Source organism: Panthera tigris, chromosome A3 (assembly GCF_018350195.1).
Source record: "Panthera tigris isolate Pti1 chromosome A3, P.tigris_Pti1_mat1.1, whole genome shotgun sequence".
NCBI lineage: Eukaryota > Metazoa > Chordata > Mammalia > Carnivora > Felidae > Panthera > Panthera tigris.
Window position 1 is genome coordinate 29346688 of NC_056662.1, and position 26299 is coordinate 29372986.

General features: G+C 51.2%; 2 protein-coding genes across 3 annotated transcripts; one reads left to right on the forward strand and one right to left on the reverse strand.

Annotated features, from left to right (window-relative positions):
- PCED1A (PC-esterase domain containing 1A) lies at positions 1–5453 on the reverse strand. 2 transcript variants are annotated; one of them, XM_042980790.1, is made up of 8 exons: positions 5319–5453; positions 4228–4372; positions 3637–3716; positions 3288–3526; positions 3035–3185; positions 2670–2916; positions 732–1007; positions 1–385 (listed from the first exon to the last, which is right to left on the reverse strand). In XM_042980790.1, the coding sequence occupies exons 2-8, from the start codon at positions 4349–4351 to the stop codon at positions 138–140; spliced, it is 1365 nt and encodes a 454-aa protein (XP_042836724.1). In that variant the 5' UTR covers positions 4352–4372; positions 5319–5453; the 3' UTR covers positions 1–137. The 2 variants fall into 2 exon arrangements, with proteins under 2 accessions (XP_042836724.1, XP_042836723.1); XM_042980789.1 differs by lacking the exon at positions 5319–5453 and adding an exon at positions 4665–5080.
- On the forward strand, positions 5154–25419 carry VPS16 (VPS16 core subunit of CORVET and HOPS complexes). The gene is made up of 24 exons (XM_042980788.1): positions 5154–5280; positions 18630–18718; positions 18945–19042; positions 19124–19252; positions 19332–19476; positions 19602–19717; positions 19816–19938; positions 20068–20123; positions 20473–20562; positions 20669–20763; positions 20865–20941; positions 21395–21526; positions 21642–21769; positions 21906–21941; positions 22131–22239; positions 22408–22542; positions 22638–22746; positions 22838–22935; positions 23019–23126; positions 23443–23520; positions 23898–24067; positions 24150–24246; positions 24912–25015; positions 25132–25419. The coding sequence occupies exons 1-24, from the start codon at positions 5228–5230 to the stop codon at positions 25274–25276; spliced, it is 2520 nt and encodes an 839-aa protein (XP_042836722.1). The 5' UTR covers positions 5154–5227; the 3' UTR covers positions 25277–25419.
- The last annotated feature ends 880 nt before the right edge of the window (positions 25420–26299 follow it).

Genomic DNA, 26299 nt, shown 5'->3' on the forward strand with positions numbered 1-26299 from the left:
TTCTTCCACGCCTTTATTTAGTGACAGCAATGGACGAGAACAATGTCAGGCATAACAGACACCCTGACCCAGCACCGGGGGTGGCAAGCAGGCCCTGCAGGGCCATCGGCACATCCAGCCCCAGCCCAAGATCCAGTCTACCCAGGCCATGTCCCCGAATGGGCAGAAGGCTGTCTGTCCAGTTTGTTTGTGTGGATCAGTCTGTCTGAGTGTCTGAGCCGCTGCCTGCAGGGCCCCCCCATCCTCGGCACATGGTAGGGGCTGCTGGGAGCACAGCGTGGCATCCCCCGGTGGACCACTGGGCCCCGGTGCTGACCATGGGGGACAGGGCCAGGGACTGGAGGTGGCAGGGGGCCAGGCACAAAGTTCACTCCAGGGCCACATCCTACAAAAGAACCAGTCATGATCAGAGTGGGCTTGTGGCCAAGGTGAGGCCAGCTCTGCCTTCAGGCAGCTCTGATCCTCCAGGGTGAGCTTCTCGAGGCTTCTGTTTCCCCATCTGCAAAATGGCAATACCACTTCCCCTACCTCCAAACCAGCAAATTGTGACAATCAATGGATTAATTAATGAGTCTACAGACGCTGTTCTAGACCCAGCAGTGACTGAGCCCAGTCCTGGGGGCACAAGGAGCTACCCATCTCCTCAGCCCACCTGGGCACAAAAGGCTAGGCTGGGGAAGGTGCATGGGGAACCTGGGAGAGGTGTGAAGGGAGGCCACAGAGGCACCTACCTAAGTGGGGTGACATCGAGAAGTCTTCTGTTGAATTATAACTGAAGAATTCATGGGCTGGGAAGGGCTGGCCTGGGAAAAAGGGGGTGTCCTGGGGCAGGGGTGGAAACAGGGGAGGCGGCGAGGGCTGAGGAATGGGGTAGGGGAAAGGTATGGGAGGGGGCAGAGGAGAAGGCTGGGGTGGGGGCAAGGCCAGCTGCTCCCCGAAGTCTGGGGGCTGCCCATGGCTCCCCTGGAACGGATGATCCGGCTCTGGCCAGTCCTCAATCCATGGGTCTAGGAATGGGATGGTTGTTTGTTTTAGGCCTGAGAGCCAGTTCGCCCTGAAATCTGGCTGTCCACACTTCTCTTCCCTCCTCTTGGAGAACAGGGCCACCAGGTGAAAGCACCCTCTGCTTCCTACCCAGTCTTCCTCATTCCCTCTCATTTCAGGCCAAGTCCAGAGTACAGTCCTTCTTCCTTACCTTTCTCAAAGTCACGGATCTGCCTTTGCTCTGATTTCCTGCTCCCCTCTAGAGCCTTCTTCCTTTGTATGCCCAGCTCCTGTATCTGTAACTTTTTCCTCTCCCAGCTTCTCCCCACAGACCAATAAATGAGCTTAAGAGGTCTTCCTTCTGGACAACGTGTGCTCTTCCTGTCATTCTCCTGTCCCAGCACTCCCATGCCTCCCAAATGTCCAAAAGGGGTATTTTGACCATTTTCCATTCCCTCATCAACTGCTTCTGCCTCTTAACCCAACTCCACACCTTCAGCACTTTTCTGACTACAAGCAACCACTTCCTCTTTTCCTGACAGTCACGTGACACAGCCAATAGACTCTGTCCTCCCTGAAAGTGCCTCTGCTCTCTTTTCCTTTTGTTTCCTCCAGCAGCCCCTCTTCCCTTCTACAGCATGGCCCCCACTCTGCTCTCTCCTTTCACGGTCCACACTCATGCGCTCAGCCGGGCCCTGCTGACTCCAGATCTACTGCACATTTCCCCAGCACCTCAGAGGTCTGCTTGCACCAGACTCACCAATCACATCCTCCCACCCAACTCTTCCTTTTCACATTTATATTTCTGGAGCTCCAAACCGGATTCGGAAGACCTGAGCCACCACAAACTAGCCTTACAACCTTTAGAGCATCCCTCTCTTTGCTGAGGATTAGTTCTTCTCATCTAAAAAACAAGGAAACTGAACCATTATGTAATCAAATTCCTAATTCACCTCCCAAGGGACTCCAACTCCTGGCTACCAAGTCCTAGAAGTTCACCTCTATGACATTCCTGGTCTCTCTCTGCCCTCACACCCTATAGTGCTGCTACAAACAGCCTTCTAATATGACTCGTGCCCCCAACTCAACAAACACAATTCTGTAGGTGCTATGTACACAATCGTCCTAGACGCTGGAGCCAAAAGGGATGAGCTGGCAACACGGCAGGAACCTTGCTCTTTGAGGACATGGTCCAGGGGGAACGCGGACATGGAAACAATCAGCCACCATGCCCCCTTTGAAGAGCAGGCAGGAACTGAGAGGCTGGTGACACCAACTGAGGGGCTTCTTTGCTTCTGTCACACCGCATGATTACCCTTCCTCCACTTCTGTCTTTCCACCCCCCACCCCCATGCCTAGCTAGAAACACCCCTATTTCTTTCCTATTCACCTGTAGGATAGGGGTCTTTTGACCTGCTACCTTACGTGCTCAAAGGTTATATAAGCTCGTTCACCCACACAGAGATTTCTACATGCTAGACCGTACAGAACCAAAGCTCAGATCAGGATGTTGCTCCTGTGATCTCACTCTCCCCACGGAATGAGGAAGGAGCACTCAGGGGCCACAACAGTCCTTCAAGAGGTCCCTACTCCCCCCCGAGTACCTCTGTCCTGTTCTGTTTCTGAGCCCTGTGCTCTGTGAACCCCCTCTGCATCACTATCCTACCCCCTGTGGTAGGGCTCACCAGAAGGATAGTCACGCTGGGGCAGCTCCACACCCCAGGCGTCGGCCACGTGGGTCAGAAGCAAGTGTGAGAGGTGGCGGTGGGCATGCTGGTCCCAGTGGACACCGTCTCGGTGACGGTGCTGTACCGCATGCCGGAAATGAAAGTGGAGGTCCAGGACATCAAAGCAGTGGTCCCCGGCCAGCGTTGCGCTGTAGAAGTTCCCTTCAACCACATCCCGCCGCAGAGACCCTGCCAGGGGCTGGAGCTGAGTAAGAAAGCGTAGCATCTAAGAGCCACACAATGAAGCAGGGTCGGGGAGGGAAGGCCCTCTATCTACCAGTCGGCTGCCTCCTCCCCCAACCTGAAGGGCCCCGGTCACTTGCCTCTGGCAGAAGGAAACCCCCAGTGACGCGCTCGCCCAAGGGCATTGCCATGTTCCACACCAGCAGGCAGGAGTCTGGCAACACCTGGTCCATGCGCACAAACACCCGCTCCAGGTTCTCTCGGTAGCTCTCCATTGAGCAGCGGCCATACCTGTTGGACGGCACACGCAGGGTGGGCGAGGGCAGAGGGTGGAGAGCCTCTGAGCCACACCTCCACCCCCAACCAGTATTTCCCTCTCCCCGCTGCCCCAACCTGGAGAGATCCCAGAGGCAGGAGTTGATGATCACCAGGTCCGGGGCAGGCCCGTATGTCAGCTCCTCCAGGACGCCCTCGAGGTACTCGGAGTAAACGCGGGTGAGGAAGTAGAAGCGCACAAGGTGGTGGCCAGAACCCGAGCAGAACTGGCGGACCTCCCGGTACTGTGTCCCGTTGTGCAGCTCGCCCAGCTGACCCCCAGCCACCAGTTGGTCCTGTTCAAAGCTCAGCTCCCCCTGCCCGCCCCCCCCAACCCAGCTGGTCAGACCCAGGCCAGGGAGGAAGACCCTGCCAGGCCAGGGTCTGTGCCCACCCACCACTGGCATGACTATCGAGCTTCCCTCACCTTGGCTTTCAGCTGAGCAGCTGTGAGCAGGGAGTCCCTCTGGAGCAAGAGCACTAGGTCCTTGTACACAGACCGCTGGACTGCAGGGAGACAGAGATCCTGAGGCTAAGGCAGGCCTCACCCCACCCTAGCTCCTCCTAAGTCCAGGCCTCATCTTCCCAAGGTTAGGGCTGCCCACCACTACCTCTGTGGAGTGTTAAGAGATAGGAGAAAAGGTAAGGTTAAAAAAATCCTGTATTACCTCCGCCTTCTGGCCACGCACCACCCTCAACTTAGTACACAGCGACCCAAGATCACCTGGCAGAGATAAGTAGACCCAGGAGACAGACACCACAATCTACTGCTCCCATAAAAGGAGTCCCATGGGGGACTGTCAGGGAAAAGAAATACTGAACAAGGACGGGGTAAAAAATTTGACAGGCTACATCTGTCGGGACACCCGTGGATGGTGTGTGGGAAAATAAAAGAAAACCTACTGGCCTGGAACAGGCTAAGGGTAGAAAGAAATTTGGGATGGAGACAATGGGTCCAGTCATAGGAAACAGACTGAAGGTGCGAGGCTGGGTAGTGTGAACCTAGAAGGGCACTCACTTGAGTCCCCCAAGATGACCACGAACTTGTTGTGTAGCAGCTGCTGGACTTCTGAGGCCTGGAAGTGGACCATGGCGCTTCGCAGCGGGAGGCGTGGCTGCTCGTTGTCCAGACAGAAGACCATGCCGCCGCTGCCAATGACGGGCTGCGGGGAGAGGCCACTAAGCCGCGGCGCGCGTGGGGACTCAGGACAGGTCGGGCCCAGCGCCCGCTAAACGAGAGCTGCGCCGGCCCCTCCAGGGCTGCTCAGGGCTACAGGGGAGAGGTGGCGGCGGCAGAGGGGGTCTCATGGTGGCGCGTGCCTCGGTGACACTTGGTACCGGAGTCAGGGGGTCTCTGGCCTGGGCACCGAGGCGCTTCCCGCGCGGCGCCGCCCTGAGCCCCGCCACGTGCCCGCCGCCGCCCCGCGCATGCGCGCGCCCGTTCGTGCCAATTACCGAGTCCCGGGGCTCTGCACCGTTCACCCGCGACCGGGGCAGGCCCGCACACCGCGCGCCTCGCCCACTGCGGGCTCCGGGCCTAGCCTCATGTTCCCGCGCCCCGAGAGGCCGGTCGGTTCTGCACAGCCCGCGCCCGGCAGAACCCGTGCGTCCCGGTTAGCCGTCGGTGCGCAGCCCAGAGCCCAGCGCTCTCCATGCGTGCGTCGCGGCGGCCCCGACGGCGCCTGGAGCTTCGGCGCCCCGGGCGGCGACGTTCACAGCTTCCACTTCCGGTCACCCATGTCCCGCCCTGCGCGACCCCCAGCGCCCGAGGGGACAAGGAGGCGGCGTGGGTAGCCGCGGCGGAGAGCAGGAGCCAGGGCCGGGCCCACCCGGGCGGGCACGAGGCCCGGGTGTGGGCGGGGGCGCGGCGGCGGCCGAGCGCAAGTTGCCCACAGTGGTGATGGCAGTGGCGGCAGCCTCACCACGTGACCCGGACGGGCGGAAGCGGAAGTGCCGGCCCGGAGCCCGCGCCCGGCGGGTGTCTCTTTTGCGCTGCCCAGCAGCCGCTTGCACCAGCCATGGACTGCTACACGGCGAACTGGAACCCGCTCGGGGACTCTGCCTTTTACCGGTGAGCCGCCCCGCCCTCCCGCGCGCGGTCCGGCTTACCCCGCTGGCCCGCCGACTAGAGTCTTCGGGCGGAGCCGGCGGCGCGCGCCCCCGTCACTGTGGGCGCTGGGGTCCGCCCCTCGCCGGCTCTCCCCCGGCGTCCACCACTTAACGCACAGCCGCCAAATGGCCAAGGGGCCGGGCCTTCCCCAGATCCAGGAGGGAAACTGAGGCAAGCACGGCGGTCACAGAAGTAGAGCAGCGTCTAACGCTGAAGCCCCGATCTGTCAGCTTCCGGAAGGATGCTCAGATCACGTTGAGGGAGGCGGCCTGCGGGTGATAGCGAGTGTTTAGTCTCCTGCGGCGAAGTGCTGTCAAAGTCAGACTACAGGGGCGCTCCGCGGGAGGCGGGATCGCACGGCTGGCGGGCGGGGTAACAGCAAACCAAGGCTGGGAGAAGGGGGCAAGTCGTTTGTGAATTCAGGAGCAGCGCGAGTGAGGACCCTCAGTTAGGGGTAACCCTCTCCTGGAAGTCGTAGAGTCCTAAACTATTGATATGAAGTGTAAACCGGTCGCATCATTACCCTGATAAGGATTTTTCAATGGCGTCCCTTCTCTGTAGGTTAAAACACAAACTTCTTCTATTGGAACATCTGTAAGTCAGCCTCTGTTTGTCTCCAGCTCCATTTGCTCCTCTCCTACCCAAGTCTTGTATTCGAGTTGCACAGAATTGCAGGACCCCCAAACACCGCCATGTTTCATGGCTTCCCGATGTTTGCACCAGCTTTCAGTTCCTTCTGTGGGTACTGCCATTGCCCTCTTTATCTCACCGGAGAATTCTTGCTCATCTTTCAGGACTTGGTTCAAGGTTTCTTCCTGAAACCGTCGCTCTTCCAGTCCTAAGTCAGCTGACTTTCTTGGGCTTCATAGGGCCCAGTGTTACTTCTGTTATGAATGGTACAGTAGAGCAATATTTACATAGGTTTCTTATGGTATAAACTAAGTTCCTTGAGGACCAAGACTATGTTTATCTCTTTATGTCCAATGCATTTTTAGAACAATGCCTGCTGTGTAGTAATCCCATAAAGTTTTAAGAATACTTTTGATTGCACCTAAAGGTCAGAAGATACTGCACTGGGGTCGTATTTCAGTACAAAATACCCTGTTGTGTTAGTGAAACTCTATACCATTTTTATTCACATGTTAAAAGTTTTCAGCGTAATTTTTGATAACACAAAATGTTAGCTCTTAACACTTTCAAGATGGACAAATGCTTTGTGGCAATTTTTAGAGCTCGGTTGCTTTTGTTGTTTATTTATAATTATTATTTCTTGTAAATATGCATATACAATGTGAAAAAATGCAGAAACTTAATGAAGAAGCAGTAAAGTCAGTAGGAAATAACAATGATTTCAACTGGTTTTTTTCTTGTGGAGAAGGGATGTCATTTGACAGAAGTAGCCATACGACTTAGTGTTTACACATACAGCATACCCTTTTAAAAGTATGAAAACACACGTTGTGTGTTTTGAAAATACGTATTGCCTACACAGGTTTGTTAAATCCGAGAATGCTGAAGACAAAAGACGTCATTACCACAGAGCTCCTGTTTATCACAAAAAGTCTTAGCCTTGTTGATGCATCAGGAAAGTTTTAAATGAATGTCATTGTTGAGTATGTGCCATAGACATGACCTGTCTGGCTAGCCTCCCCTTACTTGTGCTGTACTGCCAGAAAGGGTAAAGGTCTAAGCCTTTGACTTTTGCTAATGAATGTTGAGCCATTCTCTGTTCTAGACACTGTGTTAAGTATCTGATATGTATTAACTTGTTTGTTTCATGACCCCATGGGGTAGTTATCATTAGCCCCATCTTACTGATGGGGAAACTGAGACGCAGAGAGATTAGGTAGACAGGTTACCCAGCCAGTAAGCGGTGGAGGCAGGCTTTGAATCCAGTCTTTTAGAACCTTTAAATGTGTTAAAGCATAGGTTTTTGTTTTTTTTTTTTTTTTTTTATGTTTATTTATTTTTGAGAGAAAGAGAGCGGGAGCATGAGCGGGAATGGGGGAGGGGCAGAGAGAGAGGGAGACACAGAATCGGAAGCAGGCTCCAGGTTCTGAGCTGTCAGCACAGAGCCTCACTCTGGGCTCGAACTCACAAACCCCAAGACCATGAGCTGAGCAAAAGTCAGATGCTTAACCGACTAAGCCACCCAGGTACTCCTTTTGTTTTGTTTTGTTTTGTTTTGTTTTGTTTTGTTTTGTCTTGTTTTAACAGGAAAATATAACAGCATATTCTAGCTTCACCAGAGTGGAATTTTTTTTTTTAAGTTTACTTAAGTAACCTCTACACCCAATGTGGGGCTCCAACTCATGACCCCAAGTTCAAGAGTCGCATACTCTTGCAATTGAGCCAGCCAGGCTCCCCCAGAGTGGAAATGTTTTAAATGCAACTATTTGGTTTTATTCATATTTGTGCATAGCTTTATGCCAGGATATGTTCCAGTAAGTGAATTAATGATAAACAAGTGGCAGACATTGCCTTTCAAATCCTTTCTACAGGATAGGATTCTTTTGCATTGGAAGTAATGTTTTGGAAAGTTCACTGAATTTGGGAATGCAAGGAGAGGGAATGGTTACTAGTTCCTATGGAGTTCCAGAATTTTAGCCATTTTTATCCTGAAAACCAAACCATTTTTATCCAAAAAACCCGTTGATTAATTTTGCTCAACCCTTTGCCAGGCTTACTGTGTAAATAAAAGACACTAAAGTGTCTTAGTGTGACCAATAAAAAGACAGACCCTGTCTACTCTCATGGAGCTTATAGCCAGCAGGAGAGACAGTTGATAACCATTAATGACTTAGTATTTGTTTAATCATAATCACCATAAAGAAGAGATACAGGGTCCTAAGAGAGTATATAGAATAGGCTGGAGGTTAGAGGTAAAGAAAACTTTCTGAAGGAAATATAATTTCCCCATCCAGGGGATGAGTAAACATAAGTGCAGGGACTGTGATGAAAAAGAGCATACATATACAAAGGCCCTGAGGCAGGAAAGACTAGGACACCCTCGATCATCTAAACAGAGAGCCAGTGTGGCTGGATTGCCACAGGTGTGTGTGTGTGTATGTGTGTGTGTGTGTGTGTGTAACTTCTAGAGGCATTAGGGAGGACAAGTTAGAAGGGGCAAGCAAATATGGAGGCAAGGGAGACTGGTGAGGGGGCTGGAGGAGTAGACGAGGGAGAAGTTGATGGTGGCAGTATGGTAGAAATGGAGAAAAAGGGATGCATCAGATATTTAGGGGACAAAATCAAAGGAGATTGTGATAGGTTGCACTCAGTAGGAAGGAGGTAGAGCAAGGAATTGAGGATGATTGGGGTTTTGGCTTAAGATAATGAGAAAGGAAGAGTGAGTTTTGTGCGGAAAGGGTTAGCTTGATTTGGGGCACATTATCTCAGGTACTTTAGAAACATCCCTTATGGTAAGAGAAAGGAGGCAAGATACATTATGTTCTCCTAAAACTCTTCTTAGAAAAGGGCTTGACTATTTTAGTAGGATTGCGGGGGGTGGGGGGGGGGTGTAACATGTAAACATGAACTTTGAAGATTTTGTCTTTAAGTAATTTCTACACCCAATGTGGGGCTTGAACTTACGCCCCCAAGATCAAGGGTCGCATGCTGTACCAACTGAGCCAGGTGCCCCTAAACACAAACTATTTTAAAAATTGTGGTTAAATATACATAATATAAAATGTCGTGCCTTAACCATTCTAAGGTACATTCCAGTAGTAGTAAGTACATTCATGTTGTGCAATGAATCTCCAGAACTTTTTCATCGTGCACAATTGAAACTCTATAACCATTAAACAATAACTCCCCATTTTCCCCCTCCCCCAGCCCTGGTAGCCACCATTCTGGTTTCTTTTCTTTTCTTTTTTTTTTTAATGTTTATTTATTCTTGAGACAGAGACAGAGTACGAACAGGGGTGGGGCAGAGAGAGAGGGAGACACAGAATCCGAAACAGGCTCCAGGCTCTGCACTGTCAGCACAGAGCCCGACACGGGGCTCGAACCCATGAACTGTGAGATCATGACCTGAGCTGAAGTCGACGCCCAGCCGACTGAGTCACCCAGGCGCCCCGCCACCATTCTGTTTTCTGTTTCTGTTTCTGTTACTTCCACCTCGTGGCTGTTGTGAATAACGCTGCTAGGAACATGTGTGTGCAGATATCCCTTCGAGACTGTTCTCAGTTCTTTTGGATACTGAATGGAACTGCTGGGTTACATGTAATCCTGTTTATTTTTTTGGGAGGAATTCTCATACTTTTTTCCATGGCAGCTACACCATTTTACATTTCCAACAATGTACAAGAGTTCTTTAGTAGTACTTATTTTTGAGGCAGATTGGAATCGAAGGATTTCAGGGGTGATGGTGGGCTCTCCTTCAGGCCTGAGGATTTTGGAATAAGTAGATTGTTCCCCAAGGCTAGACTTGATGTGCCCCTTCCTCCCCAGTGGTTCAGTAGCCCCGCGTGGACCCTTGAGGCAAAGGCTGGAGATCATCTGTTTTCACAGAAGGCTCTTCCCACACTGTGGCGGACCATGCTTGGAACTGGGAACTTCCCAGGAGTTCAGCTGCACGGCCACAGGGATTTCTTCAGTGTTTCCTGGAGGGGGCTGGAACTGAGGCTGCAAGAGCTGCTAGGTTCAGTGATTTCCTGGCATTAGAATCCACGGTCTGTTTACTGCTGCTGAGATTTCCCACTTCTGGAACCCGGGAATAGAGGAGAAATATGGGACTGGCCTTCCTCATTAAGGCTGTGGCTGTCCTTATAAAAGTCCATACCCCTCGGCTCTTCTGAGAAGCCGCTCTCCCTGCTGCCTTTCACCTTGCCTATCCATACCCCATGCCACCACCCTGTAGGCACAGCTTGAGTCATCTGACTGTCCCTGAGAAGGCTTCTTCACCTCAAAGCCTTGGGAGGTGGTCCATGTTTTGTTGTTCTTCACTCCCTGACTCTTAATTCGTGTACCCCGTGGAGGGTCTCTGCCCTCTTCCCAGCTAGGTCTGTGCTGCCGCCAGCCTCCTGAACCACATCCCCCACTGACTGATTGGACAGCTTCCTGGACATCCCAGCTCTTGTGACCTTCCAGGGTGACTTAAGTGGCCACCAGGCTTCATAGTTCCATGAGTTCTTCTCAAGTGACTTTATCTACGTTAGCCACCCTCCACCTGGCGCCTGTGTTCTTCCAGAACTGCTTTCCCTCTGAAACATTCAATTCAGGCAACTCCCTCTGTGACCATGAGCTCCTGTCTTCACTATACTCCGATACCTCCTAATACACCTGTCCTTCAACCTCATCGGGCTCCCCATCCCAGGAACCCTCTGTTCTCTTCGTATCATGTGCAGAGCCCCCTTCTATACACATGCCCCTCCCTGTCCAGCTTGGAGTGCAGCCATAGTCAGTCGTTTCAGTTTCTTGCCTTTTCCCCAACAACTTTGTTCCTTTGTCCTTTGGCTGCATCCGCCTGGCACAGGGGCACCTCCCAGTGCACCAGCCACTCACCATCTCTACCCGCGCCCAGGCTACTGAGTGCTGCCAGGCAGGCCACAGACAGGCAGGGTGGGACTACTGCAAATTGTGCCCACCAGCCTCAAGTGGGCCCTCGCAGTCCTTTTATGTGGGGTCAGCCTACACTCATCACAAGGGCTCTACTTTTCCTTAAAAAAAAATTTTTTTTAATGTTTATTTCTTTTTGAGAGAGAGAGAGCATGAGCAGGGGAGGAGCAGAGAGAGAGAGAGAGAGAGAGAGAGAGAGAGAGAGAGAGACAGAATTCAAAGCAGGCTCTGAGCCGTCAGCACAGAGCCCAACGTGGGGCTCGAACCCACGGACCGCGAGATCATGACCGGAACCGAAGTCGGACACTCAACCAACTTAGCCACCCAGGCGCTCCGCTGCTTTTCCTTTTAAAAGATTACACAACAATTCAAATAATTTCGAAATACTGCAAATCATAGTCTTCTTGGCCCCTCTGCCCAACAGCTGACTTCACCTTGTGCTTCCCAGAGAACTCGAAGTCACATAGAAGGGCTAAGACTTCCCCCTACCAAACCTGCCAGCTGTCTTTCCTGACCCAGTGAGATGTGCCTGTCTCCTTGCCTTCCCAGAAACCACGCACCATCCACCCACGCCCTCCCTCAGCCACAGGGCTTCTCCAGCTGTTGTCCAGGACCCCCTGCATCCAGGTCACCTGAGATGCCGGCTACAATGAGCTTCTGTGGCCAAACCTACTCCATTATCTCTGGGGCGGGTACTAGAAATGTGATCTGTATCTCCCCATCCTGACAAAAAATAAACTCCCCCATTCCACAGGTCCCTCCTTCTCACCCCTTTCTTCTCGCCGCTCTAGCCAAAGGTCTAAAGATTGCCATCTGTATTTGGTTCTGTTTTTTTCTCTTCCTACTGACCATTCACTCTGGTCAGACCACCCTATTCTTAGTGACATTCTGTCACTTCAGCGGACAGATCTCAGGCCTCATCTGAACTTTACTCCCTGGAACACTGGTTAGAGATGAATCTTCACTTCTCTCTTGGAAATACAACTTAACCTTTTACTGTGAACATTTTCAAGTGTACAACAAAGTAGAATAGTAGAATGAACACCCAGCACTATCAGTTAGGCTTAAAAATTGTTATGTTACAATATTTGCTTCAGCAATTTGGAAGTTAAATATTTTATGGGCACCTGAGTAGCTTAGCGGTTAAGCGTCCAACTCTTGGTTTCGGCTCAGGTCATGGTCTCATGGTTGGTAGGTTCAAGCCCCCCATTCAGCTCCAGGCTGGCAGGGTGGAGCTTGCTTGGGATTCTGTCTCCCTCCCTCTCTCCGCCTCTCCCATGCTTGTTCTCTCTCTCTCTCTCAAGATAAATAAACTTTTTTTTTAAGTTCAAATATACATAAATGTAGTAAAAGTAATTTAGTGGATCTTCATGTACTCATCACCTAGCTTCAATAAGTATCAGCAGTTTGCTATTTTCTTTTCATCTGTTCCCCCCCCCCTTTTTAATATTTATTTATTTGAGAGAGACAGACAGCGTGAGCAAGGAAAGGGTAGAGATAGACGGAGACACAGAATCTGAAATAGGCTCCAGGCTCTGAGCTGTGAGCACAGAACCCGACACGGGGCTCAAACTCATGAACTGTGAGATCATGACCTGAGCTGAAGTCAGACACTTAATTGACTAAACCCCCCAGGCATGCGTAGGCACATCTTTTCAATCAAATACTTTTTCTGCTATATTTTAAAATAAATTACAGACATAACTTCAATGTGCATTACTTTTTAAAAAATGACAATTTTTTTTCCTGTGAAAATGCAGTCTTTTCTATGAAACTGCAATACTATTTCACACCTAACAAAGTTAACATTTAAAATCATCTAACAACCAGTCCCTATTCAGACTTACCCAATTGTCTTCAAAGTGTCTTTTTATGTTTTTTTTATTAAAAAAAATTTTTTTTATGTTTTTATTTTATTTTTGAGAGAGACAGAGACAGAATGTGAGTAGGCGAGGAGCAGAGAGAGAGGGAGACACAGAATCCAAAGCAGGCTCCAGGCTCCAAGCTGTCAGCACAGAGCCCAACATGGGGCTCAAACTCACAAACTGCGAGATCATGACCTGAGCCGAAGTTGGATGCTCAACTGAGCCACCCACGTGCCCCCAAAGTGTCTTTTTATAACCAGTTCAAATCAAGGCCTAAACTAGACTTACTCGTTTGCTTACCTGTCTTAATTAAGTCTTTCATAAACTTGACTATTGTTATCCCCACTCCCACCCTTACCTTTTGTTTTTCATGACATTGACTTGTTTAATAGACCATTGGTTTTATCTGGATTTGTCCCATTACTTCTTTGTGGTGCCTTTGAACTTGAACTGTGTAATCTATCATAGTCTGAATTTCCTGAAACTGTGTTGTAGATCTAGAGGCTTGAATAGATTCAGGTTGAACATTTTGGACAGAAACATTTCATGGGTGATGCTGTGGTGTTGATGCTGCATGAAATCTGGAGGCATCATTACATCAGATTGTCCACTCCGAGGGAAGTTGATTGACCAGTGGGTTCGGCTGCTGATGGCCACCCCCTCCCTTGCAAATTCATACATAATCAGCTTGCAGGCTGGTCCCCCCAGGAATGGTGCCATATTGGGATCAGATATTAGTCTCTGCTACTGGCAGAGAGATTAGCCACTCAACATAGTGTTAGGCCAGGTCAGCCTTGGGTAGGGAGGCTCCCAAGACATCTACCCCAAGTGAGGTTATCATAGGGTTTTCAAGCAGCCAAAGGCTAGTCTCCTTGGACACAGGAAGGCAGCCTACTTCCATTGTTTGCAGGTTTCAGGATCCAGTTCTTTTCCTCATAAGAGCCATTAATTCTCACACGAGAAATGGTATGTTGGTGATTTAACAACCCACACAATTAAATTTTGTGTTTGATTTTTAGCAGTAAGAGGCGGTGTGGCCACAAGAAAGAAGAGATTCTGTTAGGGCTGTAATGGAAGCTTTCTGCTTCTCAGACCATGACTTGAGCTGAAAGTTAATGAGTGCAAACTTGTCGTTTTCTCTTTGTAAATGTCCAAGTGCACTCAAAATAATCTGTCCCAATCCCCAGCCCTTACAATCACCATTACTGCCATACATTCGGGCCCAGAAGTCACCCCAAGGTGCATGTTTGACTTGGCATTTCACCACAGTAAACCGTAGGCTTGATTAATTGTGGTGCCACTTCATGCAGTAGGTGACTAGCATTTGTTTCCCTTTGCCGGGGAGCTCAGCACTGCCCTCAAGCCCAAGCGCACAACCAAACCAATCCCCAAATCGCATCTTTAGGAGTCTGTCTTCTGCCACCACTCCCTGCACCAGGTTTATAGCAGTTTGGGTCCAGTTGGGAGACTTAAACTGAGAGAGTTTAATAAACATGAAGAATTATTAAACTGATAAAAGAGTAAGTATAAGGTAAAAGAAAGTTTTGTGTGAATCACCCAGGGCTGAGGGAGAGTACCCAAAGAATGACAAACTTGGAAGGGAATCCCCTCCCCAGGCTGGAATTCAGATCTTGCTGGAGAAAATAAAAATTGCAGCTCACTGGAGAGTGAAGTTCACTGTTTTGCCCGGACCAGAGCTGGTCCCCGGTTGCTGGGCAAGCAAGAAGCAGCCCTCTGGAGTTCAGAAGGTAGGGGGACACAGGCGAGCTGCGGCTGGTGGCCAAGGGGGTGGGCATGGAATGGAATGGTGGTAATGGTGCAGAGAGGCAGCTGGGAGCACATGGTGTCTGTAAGCTGAGCCACAAGCAGTGGTTGGGTGCACAGGTGTGCGGAGGGGGTCAGTGGAAACCCAAGGGCACAGGCAGGGTAGCCAGTGGACAGGCAGGCATCTTGGCAGCAGAGGAAGTAGAGCCTGGTATGGGCAGGAGTCTAGGAGTGTGGTGTCTGGACCAGGGAGCCACGGGAAGGTGATTCCGGGTGAACTCCAACTGGAAGCAGTCAGGAGAGCCCGGTCCGCATCCCTCCAAGCGCCCTCTACTGAGAAAGGTTAAGATCACACTGTGGAGGAGGAATGCATAAAGACACGCTGTCTGTTCTCACAGAACAGTGTTGGAGGGTGATTTTGGAGCTAAGAGGCAATAAATTGATAACTGGCGTGGTAGGTCTGTGTGAACATCTATTTTCCCATCAGATTTTCATGGAATGATTTTAGTAACAAAATGTCAAAAAATGCACATGGGTTATCAAAAATTCAAATAATGCAAAAGTCTAAAAGTTGGCAGTCCCCCAACATCCCTCCTTCATTCACCACCCTCCCCACAGGTACCCACTATCTCTGGCTGAATTCAGCTCCATGTCTCTGAGCATTTTTCCATGTGTTTACACACCTACATATAATTATATGTAAATATGCTTGTCAAAAGTATGTGCTCAGTTTTTGTATAAAATAAATGGGTTAACATGGTTCCTACTGAGCTGCACCTTTTGTTGGTATTTAACAGGACATCTAGAAATCATTCATGTCAGTACACAGACTCAGCTTATTAATGGCCACATAATATTCCTCAGAATGGGCATCCCATAGTTTATTTAACCGGCACTGTACTGAAGGGGGTTTTTCTAGGATTTGGGGGAGAACTAAAAGGTCACTTGACTCTTACATATTTTTAATATACAGAATTTTTTTTAAGTTTATTTATTTATTTTTTTTGAGAGAGAGCGAGAGTGTGAGCTGAAGAGGGGCAGAGAGAGAGGGAGACACAGAATACAAAACAGGCTCCAGGCTCTGAGCTGTCAGCACAGAGCCCGACGCGAGGCTCGAACCCACAGACCGTGAGATCATGACCTGAGTTGAAGTCGGACGCTTAATCGACTGAGCCACCCAATATACAGAATTTTAATTTTTATGTAATAAAATCTATCATTTTTTCCCTTGATAATTTCTAGGTTTTCTGTCTTGCTCTGAAAGACTTTGCCATAGTTCACATTATAAAAATATTAGCTCATATTTTCTCAAGGTTTTTGTGTTTAGTTTTTAAATATTTTCACATAAAATAGTATGATTATAGCTCTTGACCATTTTTATTTTCTTTTGGTTTTATGTTCATTTTTGAAAATGACTCAGAGCCTTTTGTATTTTTAAGAAAAGTACCTCTTTTCCACATGTCACAGACATTTTCGAAAATCCCTTATCGTTGTTTGTCTTCATAGTTTGTCTTCAGTGGATTTTTTTAAATCTATGAAAGTTTTTTAATGTTAATCATTTTAATAAATAACCATTAAAGTGATTTAAAAACTCAAAGTCCCTTTCCCATCCCTGTCCCTATTCAACTGGATTCCACCCCGTCACCTACCAGTAACCAGTTACTAGATTCTTAGAAATCTTTCCAGAATCTTTTTCTTCAAATGGAAGCAAATACAAAGCACATGTATTGTTTTACCCCTTTTTATATATAGAAGTTTACAGAAGTCCATTTTTATTTAGACTCATTTGTTGTTCTTTTTTTGTGACTTCTGAGTTATGTATCATGCTTAGAAATTGTTTCTATTTTGAGAATGTGAAAATAACCAAGATTTGTTCTGATACGGCTTTATTTTTTTTAACATTCAAAGTTTGAATTCCATCTGGAAAATATTTTATTGTAGAGATTAAGTAATGAAATAGCGTTCATGGAAATTCTTTCCATATGGCCCATTGTCTCATTTCAAGTATCAATTTGCAACAATTTGAAATGACATCTCTAGTAATGCTAGTAATGCTCAATTCCCAGTTCTTTTTCTGGACTCTTTTCTCTTCCATCAATCTATTTGCTTATATCTGTGCCAAAACAACAGTTTTAATCAACTTTAGTTTTATATACTGTATTTGATATTTGGTATATGTCTGTTGTTTTATTTTCAAAATATTTTTAGATATTTTCCAACATTTTCTGTTTAAGATTTTTTTTTTTTTCTGCAAATGAGTTTTGGAATCAGTTTGCTCTTCTAGTACCCCCCCCCCCCCCAAATTGGGAGAATTTTTATTGGAATTCTTGTGTACTCATAGATCATTTTGGGATGTTTCGTCATGTCTTCTGTGTCCTTTGATTTTTTTTCTTTCAAATTTTTATTTAAATTACAGTTTATTAACATACAGTGTAATGTTAGTTTCAGATGTAGAATTCAGTGATTGATCACTTACGCACAACACCTGGTGCTCATCACAGAAGTGGCCTCTGTAATGCCCACCACCTATTTAACCCATCCCCCTGCCCACCTCCCCTCCAGTAACCCTAAGTTTGTCCTCTGTAGTTAGGAGTATTATTTCCTGGTTTGCCTCTCTTTTTTTCCCCCCTATGATTTTATTTTGTAAAAATGTTTGTTAGGTTTATTCTTGCCTATCGTCATTTTATTGCTGTCATGATTAGGATCTTTTAGAGTTATATTTCTAATTGATTCTTGCTATGGTATAGAAAAGTGATTGGTATAGAAAATATGTAGGTTTTTGTTGATTGCCGTACTGAGCTCTTTTGTTCATTCTCCCATAGACTGCTTTGGATTTTTTTTTTTTTTTTTTTTTTTTGAGAGAGAGAGGGCACAAGTGATTGAGGGGCAGAGAGAGAGAGAGAGAGAATCCCATGAGGGGCAGAGAGAGACAGAGGGGCTGGAAGAGAAAGAGAAGCATGACTCACCCAAAGCCGGGCTCATTTTTTACCTGAAGTGGGGCTTGTGTTCACCTGAAGCGGAGCTCGAGTCATCTGATGCGGGACTTGAACTCATGAACTGGGAGATCATGACCTGAGCCGAAGTCAGATGCTTAACCAACTGAGCCACCCAAGCGTCCTGCTTTGGATTTTCTAAGTAGACAATCACATTATTTGTGAATAGAGCAAACTCACTCCTTCTCCAAAATAAAAACTTCTTTTTTTTCTTAAATTATTTTGGCTAGAACCCCGAAAAGAATGTCAAATAGAAGGTAATGGTAGGCATCTTTCTGATTCTTATCAGGACGACTCCTGAAATGATACTGGAGGAAACACTCCCCTTAAATACTGCTTTCTCTTCGTTTTCTGGGATAGTGCTCGTTCCTTCTCTGTCCCCTTGTCCCCACCTTGAGCCATCAAATGACGGCATGTGTCAGGTGTCCCACGCTGTCTTCACACAGTGTGCACTCTCTTGGAGATCCACATGTCTCAGGATTGCAGCCATCTCATGCGGGCTTGTGATTTTTGTTACCTTGCATAAGCTGAACGTTCAGAGATTGACATCTACCCAGGACTCTGTCCCCAGCTCTGGACTCACCGAAGAGCTCTTCTTGGATTTCTCTCAGCCACTGCTAACTCAATGCCTCTAAAACGGAGTTCATTATCAGCCAGTGTTGAGCTGGACCCCTGGCTATAAAGCCCACAACCTGATTTGGTGTTAAGAACCAGACATAGAGGAAAGTCTGCCTGCCCTGAGAGACCCTCTCAGAGGGTCTTATTTCCTGCTGATGCAGGCACAAAGCCAGCCCACCCCACCCTGGCCCTACCTTAGTTTGTACCTACCTAGTCCTACCTGGATATTGGCTGCACAGCCGGCCTCCTGTGCCAGGAGCTCCTGCCATCCTTGGACGGGAGAATCACATCCTGCACTGCCAGCACCGTCTGCTCCCTCACCTGCCGTCCCTATGCAACTAGTGGTCAGGGGCCCTAGATGTTTCTGGTCATCACCTCTCCCACCTGTGGGGGGCCTTGACTGCCTTGTGAAGGGCGAATGGAGGTTTTAGGGGTTCTTCTGGGGCTCACTCCCATCTGGAGGCAGGGTCATGAGGAGGCTAATCTCTGCTTGCCTCTGCACGGGCAGGAAATATGAGCTGTACAGCATGGACTGGGACCTGAAGGAGGAACTCAGGGATTGCCTGGTAGCTGCTGCGCCCTACGGGGGCCCCATTGGTATGTCACCCGTCTGCCACTGCCTGCTCCGGGACAACAGGGTGGACTCAAGGTCCATGATTCTCAGGGGCCTTGCTGTCGGGTGGTTCTTGCTGATGTGTGCCACTCCGATTCCCCCCCACTTCTCACCCCCTACTGAGATGCTTTAAATTGTGGTTCTCCTGAAGCCTGCTTCATATGGGGTGGGCCTGGGGACCTGGACAGAAAATCTCTTCGTAAACGACAGCACTGTTGAGGAACCCGTGGCGGAAGGAGAAGGCTGCCAGCGTACGGCCAGTGCTTGAGATCTATTCTGCTTCCGGCCTGCCTCTGGCCAGTCTGCTGGTGAGCATGCCTGACCCACCTTGGGGCTCGGCTGGGTCCGTGCCCCAAGGACAGCCTCAGGAACCTCCCTCTCCTCTGCAGTGGAAGAGTGGGCCCGTGGTGTCCCTAGGCTGGTCAGCCGAAGAGGAGCTGCTCTGCGTGCAGGAGGATGGTGGAGTGCTGGTGTACGGGCTTCACGGTGACTTCCGGAGACACTTCAGCATGGGCAATGTAGGGGCCACAGGGGGCTGGGGAAAGGGATGCAGTCCGTGACTCTGTGGCCCCCTCAACCCTCGGCCCCTCTCCCCAGGAGGTGCTCCAGAACCGGGTTCTGGACGCCCGGATCTTCCATACTGAGTTTGGTTCAGGGGTGGCCATCCTCACCGGGGCCCACCGCTTTACTCTCAGTGCCAATGTCAGTGACCTCAAACTCCGCCGGATGCCAGAGGTGCCAGGTGAGCCCTGACATCCCCGAGACAGCCATTCAGTGCCCACAGATGTGCCTCCAGACTGTGGGGCCAACAGAGGCGGAGGCTGTGGGCTCTGGTCATCCTGAAGCCGTCCTCTTCCCTGGCCACAGGTCTGCAGGGTGCACCTTCGTGCTGGACCGCTCTCTGCCAGGACCGAGTTGCACACATTCTTCTGGCTGTGGGGCCTGATCTTTACCTCCTGGACCAGTCCGCCTGCTCCGCAGTGGTGAGGGCCCCGGCAGGGGAGTGAAATGGAAGGGGTGAGGGAGGCGGGGGGGAAGCTCGGAAAAATCAACATCTGGTGTCCCCCCTGGCCTGCCCCAGACACCCTCTGGCCTGGCGCCAGGAGTGAGCAGCTTCCTGCAGATGGCTGTCTCCTTCACCTACCGACACCTGGCACTCTTCACGGACACAGGCTACATCTGGATGGGGACAGCATCACTCAAGGTGTGATCCTGGGATGACACGGGGCACTGTGCCTTGTCCAGGAGCGATCTGTTAGGGGCAGGGGTGGGGCTTTTTAACCAGACTGGTAACTACTGAGACAAGGCCATGGTGTTCCCTGTGCCCTTTCAGGAGAAGCTGTGTGAGTTCAACTGTAACATCCGGGCCCCCCCGAAGCAGATGGTCTGGTGAGGATGGGGGTGTTATGCTGGGGGTGGGCACAACCTCGTTTCCTGGAACACCTGGATTCATCCTGTCCACTGGCCATGCCAGGTGGAGCTTGCATCTTGTCTTCTCTGCCACTGCATACCTGAGGGAAACCCCTGCCCCCGCTGTGGGCCCCAGATGCCCCTGGGAGCTGACAGCACAGGGGGAGAGGGAAGCAGATATCAATCAGAACGGGATAAGGGGTAGCACGTATGTGCAGGGCTCTACCAAGGCAAAGTGGTGTAAGCAGTGATGTGGGAGAATGGGAGATGTGGCTGTGCTGGCTGGCGGTGTCCTGTGTGTCCCAGATGTGTGTGATGCTGCCCACAGGTGCAGCCGCCCTCGCAGCAAAGAGAGGGCCGTTGTGGTGGCCTGGGAGAGGCGGCTAATGGTGGTGGGCGATGCGCCCGAGAGCATCCAGTATCCTTGGAGGACTGCCTGGGGGCGGGGGTGGGAGGGAAAGAGAGGGAGGTTCACCTACCTCGCCCCATTTCTGGGTGCTGTTGGGAACCTTGACCAAGCTCAGGTTTGTGCTGGACGAAGACTCCTATTTGGTTCCTGAGCTGGATGGGGTCCGCATCTTCTCTCGTAGCACCCACGAGTTCCTACATGAGGTTCCAGGTGAGGCCCTCACAAGGGCACCATGTGACCCAAGGCAGGATCAGGTCATCGAGTGCTGAGGATTCCCTGCCCCACTAACCCGCACCATCTCCCTCCCCTAGTGGCCAGCGAGGAGATCTTCAAAATTGCCTCGATGGCCCCTGGAGCACTGTTGTTGGAGGCCCAGAAAGAGTATGAGGTAAAGCCCTGGGCTTCTCCCTGGGCCCCAGGATGTTCTCCTTTCCCTTCTTAATTGGCTCAGCCCTGTGCCCCTGGCTGGGCATGGTGGACTCAGCCAGGTGCCACTTGTCAAGAGAAGAGTCCGGGCTGGACACTGGGCTGGAGAGAGTCAGCTCAGGTGCACTGAAGTGTCCTCCGTGTGGTGATGGGGAGGCGCAGGGAGCCCTTACTCACCTCAGCCCAGGCACAAGTCAGTGTTACTATCCGGGCCCCTCGCTGGCAGTTGTGGGCTGATACGGGGGGGAGGTATGGGCACCTCAGGTGGACTGCGGGCTGAAGGGGTTTGGGCTTTGGCCTCTGCAGCCCCTCCAAACCAGCCCATGTGAAGCACAGTCCGGAGGGACGGGGGACCAGACACGGGGTGTTCTCTGTCATGGCACTCCATCCCTGGTACCCTTCCCCCACCCCCCAGAAAGAGAGCCAGAAGGCAGACGAGTACCTACGGGAGATCCAGGAGCTGGGGCAGCTGACCCAGGCCGTGCAGCAGTGCATCGAGGCCGCGGGACATGAGCACCGGCCAGACATGCAGAAGAGCCTGCTCAGGGTTGGCCTGGACAGCGGGGCTGCTGGGGGGCTGGTGCTGGGCAGGGGGTGTGCTGGCAGGAGGGGTGTGTGTGTGTGGGGGTGGGTAAGACCTCTTGACCTCTGGCTCTTCTCAGGCGGCCTCCTTTGGGAAGTGTTTCCTCGACAGATTTCCACCTGACAGCTTCGTGCGCATGTGTCAGGACCTGCGTGTGCTCAATGCCATTCGGGACTATCACATCGGGATCCCCCTCACTTATAGCCAGTATCCTCAGGCGAGCTACAAGGATGTTTACAGCCAGTGGTGGTAGGCGAAGGGGGAGGGACTGAAGATGCTTCCTGAAAGTCCTTGGCAAATAGGGCTTATCCCCCAGCTGGATCCTTAACCAAGTAATTTACAGATATAAGCAACTCACCATCCAGGTGCTGCTGGACAGGTACAGCAAACCCCAGGATTCTGGGAGGAGGGCTGTATGTGGGCAGGCGTCACAGCCCCTGCTGGATTCTTGTGGTCACTGTTCCTCACCTGTTTCTCTGGGATCTGGGAGGCCTGAGTTACAGGCTGGGGTCAGGCTGCCCTCTCTATCCCACCTCACTCTTGTACCCTTTACCCCCTCGCCTGCCAGGCTTGTGTTACGAAGGCTTTACCCCCTGGCGATCCAGATTTGTGAGTACCTGCGCCTTCCTGAAGTGCAGGGCGTCAGCAGGATCCTGGCCCACTGGGCCTGCTACAAGGTGAGGATATAGGGTGGGGTTCAAGGGCATATAGGGGATTCCAGGCCCTGGTGAGGTATAGGAAATATGAAGTGTAGAGCTGAAGGTGTAGATCGTGATAGAGGGCAAGTGGGGGTGTAGGGTGAAGGGTGAGATCTAGGTGTGTGTGACCACTCCCTCTATCTGCAGGTGCAACAGAAGGACGTGTCCGACGAGGATGTTGCTCGAGCCATTAACCAGAAGCTGGGGGACACGCCTGGCGTCTCTTACTCTGACATTGCTGCGCGGGCCTATGGCTGTGGCCGCACAGAGCTGGCCATCAAGGTGTGGGCGCCCAGCCCTGTCCAGATGCTCTGACATTGGTATTAGAGGCCACCAGGCCAGCTCCTTCTCTCTGTGCCTGTCTCCCCACCCCACAGCTGCTGGAGTATGAACCACGCTCTGGGGAGCAGGTACCCCTTCTCCTAAAGATGAAGAGGAGCAAACTGGCGCTGAGCAAGGCCATTGAGAGTGGGGACACTGATCTGGGTGAGCAGGGTTTGGAGGAGGGCCAGGCTGGGGCCCCTGGGCTAAGCAAGGGGCCAGGCTGGAGTCCCTACATCACCTTATTGTCTTTTAGTGTTCACGGTGTTGCTGCACCTGAAGAATGAGCTAAATCGAGGAGATTTTTTCATGACTCTTCGGAACCAGCCCATGGCCCTGAGTTTGTACCGACAGGTGCGCCCTGGGCAGGGGTGGGGCTGGAGCCTCCTGAGCCCCTGAGTTGGCCTTGCTGACTGCCTGCCTGTCCATGGCCCCAGTTCTGTAAACATCAGGAGCTAGAGACGCTGAAGGACCTCTACAATCAGGATGACAACCACCAGGAGCTGGGCAGCTTCCACATCCGAGCCAGCTATGCTGCAGAGGAGGTCTGAGGTCCACGGCCGGGTGGGGCCCGTGGGCTGGGCTGTCGGTCAGGTTCCTTCTCCAGGGATCTAGGCCTCCTGGTACATGCCCCATCTGGTCCTTCTGCTGTGGGAGATTCTGGGAAGACGTGAGGCCAGGATGGTGGTTGGTCCCAGAGGAGCTAGCCTCCCCCCTGGGGACACCAGAGTGGTGCACCCAGAGGGTAAGGCTGGCCCTGGCAACCCTGGGCACAGGGACCGGGGAGAGAAGTGTACCCCGAATGAGGATGGCTTATTTCCTTTGTGCTGTGAGCTCAGGCTTCCCTTCTTGTGGCTGTAGCGTATCGAGGGGCGGGTTGCAGCTTTGCAGACAGCAGCTGACGCCTTCTACAAAGCCAAGAACGAGTTCGCAGCCAAGGTTTGGCTTTCTTTCTTTCTTTCTTTCTTTCTTTCTTTCTTTCTTTCTTTCTTTCTTTCTTTCTTTCTTTATGTTTATTTGTTTGTTTTTCAGAGAGAGGGGGAGAGGGAGAGGGGGAGCCTGTGCCAGCAGGGGAGGGGCAGAGAGAGAAACAGAGAATCCCCAGCAGGCTCCGCACTGCCAGCGCAGAGGCTGATGCAGGGCTCAGCCTCTGAACTGTGAGATCATGAGCTGAACCAAAATCATGAGTCGGATGCTTAACCAACTGAGCCACCCAGGCTCCCCCTCATTCCTCTTTTCTAAGAACCCCCTGTCCTCCTCTCCCGGTCTTTCCTCCTTGTCCCTGTCATCCCCATCCTGCCTCATCTCCATCCCAGGCCACAGAGGATCAAATGAGACTCCTACGGCTGCAGCGACGCCTAGAAGATGAGTTGGGGGGCCGGTTCCTGGACTTGTCTCTACACGACACGGTCACTACCCTCATCCTTGGAGGCCACAACAAGCGCGCAGAGCAGCTGGCACGTGACTTCCGCATTCCTGACAAGAGGTGGGTTAGGGCAGCCGGCTGCAGATGGGTCCTGGGACCACCTGCCCATCCTGCGATACCTTCAAGCCCAGCTTCCCCGCAGGCTCTGGTGGCTGAAGCTGACTGCCCTGGCCGATCTGGAAGACTGGGAGGAGCTAGAGAAGTTTTCAAAGAGCAAGAAATCACCCATTGGCTACCTGGTGAGACACGGGCCGTCCCTGTGCCCCACCTTCAGGCAGGGTAGTCCTGGGGAGAGAACCAGGCCCAGAGATAGGCAAGCAGATGGCCCATTCATGCATCTGTTCAGCTGTCCCACGTAGTTAGCAGGTGCTTCCCGTGTCTGCACACTTGTGGGCCAGATCTGTGGGAGAGCAGGCTGAGTTAGGCCGCAGATGTTGGTGAGAGAAGGAATGAACTGCTTTCTCCAAGGAGGCCCACAGCCCACACCATGTGCCTAAAGGGGAAGGTCTTGTTTGAGTAGGGGGTGGAGGGGCACTGGGAGGGCATGTGCGGGAGGCAGTTGGAGGACACCGAGGAGGTTTGTTTTCTGTGGCAGGTGGATCAGTAGGTGGGATAAGGGCAGCCATGAGAGAAAACACAGGCCCCGAGAAGTCAAGAGACTTCTATTGTGAGAGGGTGGCAGCAGATGGTGGAGCCTCAAGGCACTAACAGATCTGTGGTTTAGGTGGTTTCTGCCCTGAGAATGTTGAGATCACAACTGTTGGACATGTCAGGGAGGGGGTGGGATGGGGTTATATATACTGAAGGGTATATGAAATGCATAGGGGCAGTGTGCCCTTTGGACTTTTGCTCATAAGAGAGAGGATCTGACATACCTTCTCTTCCCCCCCCTTCCTCTCTTAAGCCCTTTGTTGAGATCTGCATGAAGCAACACAACAAATATGAGGCCAAGAAGTATGCCTCCCGTGTGGGTCCGGAGCAGAAGGTCAAGGCCTTGCTTCTCGTTGGGTGTGTCATCTGAGAGCCCTGTGGGTGCTGGGTGGCTGAGCCAGTGGGCTGATGAGGAGCATGGTTTGTGCCCTTGGGCAGACCGACACCATCTCCTCTCCTGCTCACAACCACAGGGATGTGGCTCAGGCCGCAGATGTGGCCATCGAGCACAGGAACGAAGCAGAGCTGAGCCTTGTATTATCCCACTGCACTGGAGCCACAGATGGGGCCACGGCCGACAAAATTCAGCGGGCTAGGGCACAAGCCCAGAAGAAGTGAGGGGCTCACCCCACACATCTCCTTGAGCTCTAGCCTTGGCCGAAGCGTCACTGCGCATCCAGCTTCTCCCCCAGAGCTAAGCGGAGGAGCTGGGGTGGGGTCGGAGCCAGGGGTCTGGATGTAAATAAAGTTGGGACATTTTAGAGTGCTTGTCGTATGCAGTCCAGCCTAAGCAAAAGCATGCTGGAGGCAGAACCATCCAGGTGCCTCAGCAGAACTCTATGTGTTTGATTATTTTGGGGCTGAAGGGGGAGCTGCTCAGCAACATTTACAAGAGACTTGCCCCTCTTCACTATTACAGAAGGAAGCCCCCCTCAAGCTCACAGCCCTTAGGAAGCTTACAGGGGGCTGTGCAAAACTCAAGCAGCAGCTCATCAAGAGCCGCACTGAAAAGCATTATACACATACACATAAGAACCATGCCAAACACTTCACCATTGCTATTTCCTTTATTCCACAAGACCGCCCTATGAGATAGGTAACATCACCCCCTTTTACAGAAGAGGAAATTGCGGACCGAGGAGGTTTGGTAACAGTGAGTATGTGGCAAAACTCGGATCTGAAACCAGGTTGTGCTTTTGGGGGTCTCAGGGCTTCTCCTTGGCTATTGTGGTGACAGAGGAAGGACGACTAAAATCAGTCCCTCTGAGCAGAGGAGTCTGAGGCAAGGCCCCCGTTTGCACTACAGTAAGGGTTGGAGGACTGATAAGCGTGTGGCCAGCGTGTTCAAGGGTTAGAGGAGAAGCTTCCACAAACCTGCCCACCTCCCCGTGGCGAGCAACTCCTGAGTAGTCTCTGGGCTGAAGACAAAAGAAGGACGGAAGATCTCAATTCTGCCAAGGAAGAACCACAAACTGGAGTCCCCTGACTCTCCCCTACCCAAAATAGAAGCTTCATCCCCATCAGTAGGAGCCCTTCTTGGCCCTCCAGACCCCATCTCTGGCCTCCAGTTTGCACTCCAGTTACCTTGGCTTCATGCCCTTGTGCCCCCACCCAACACTGAGGGCATTTCCTTTTCCTCTT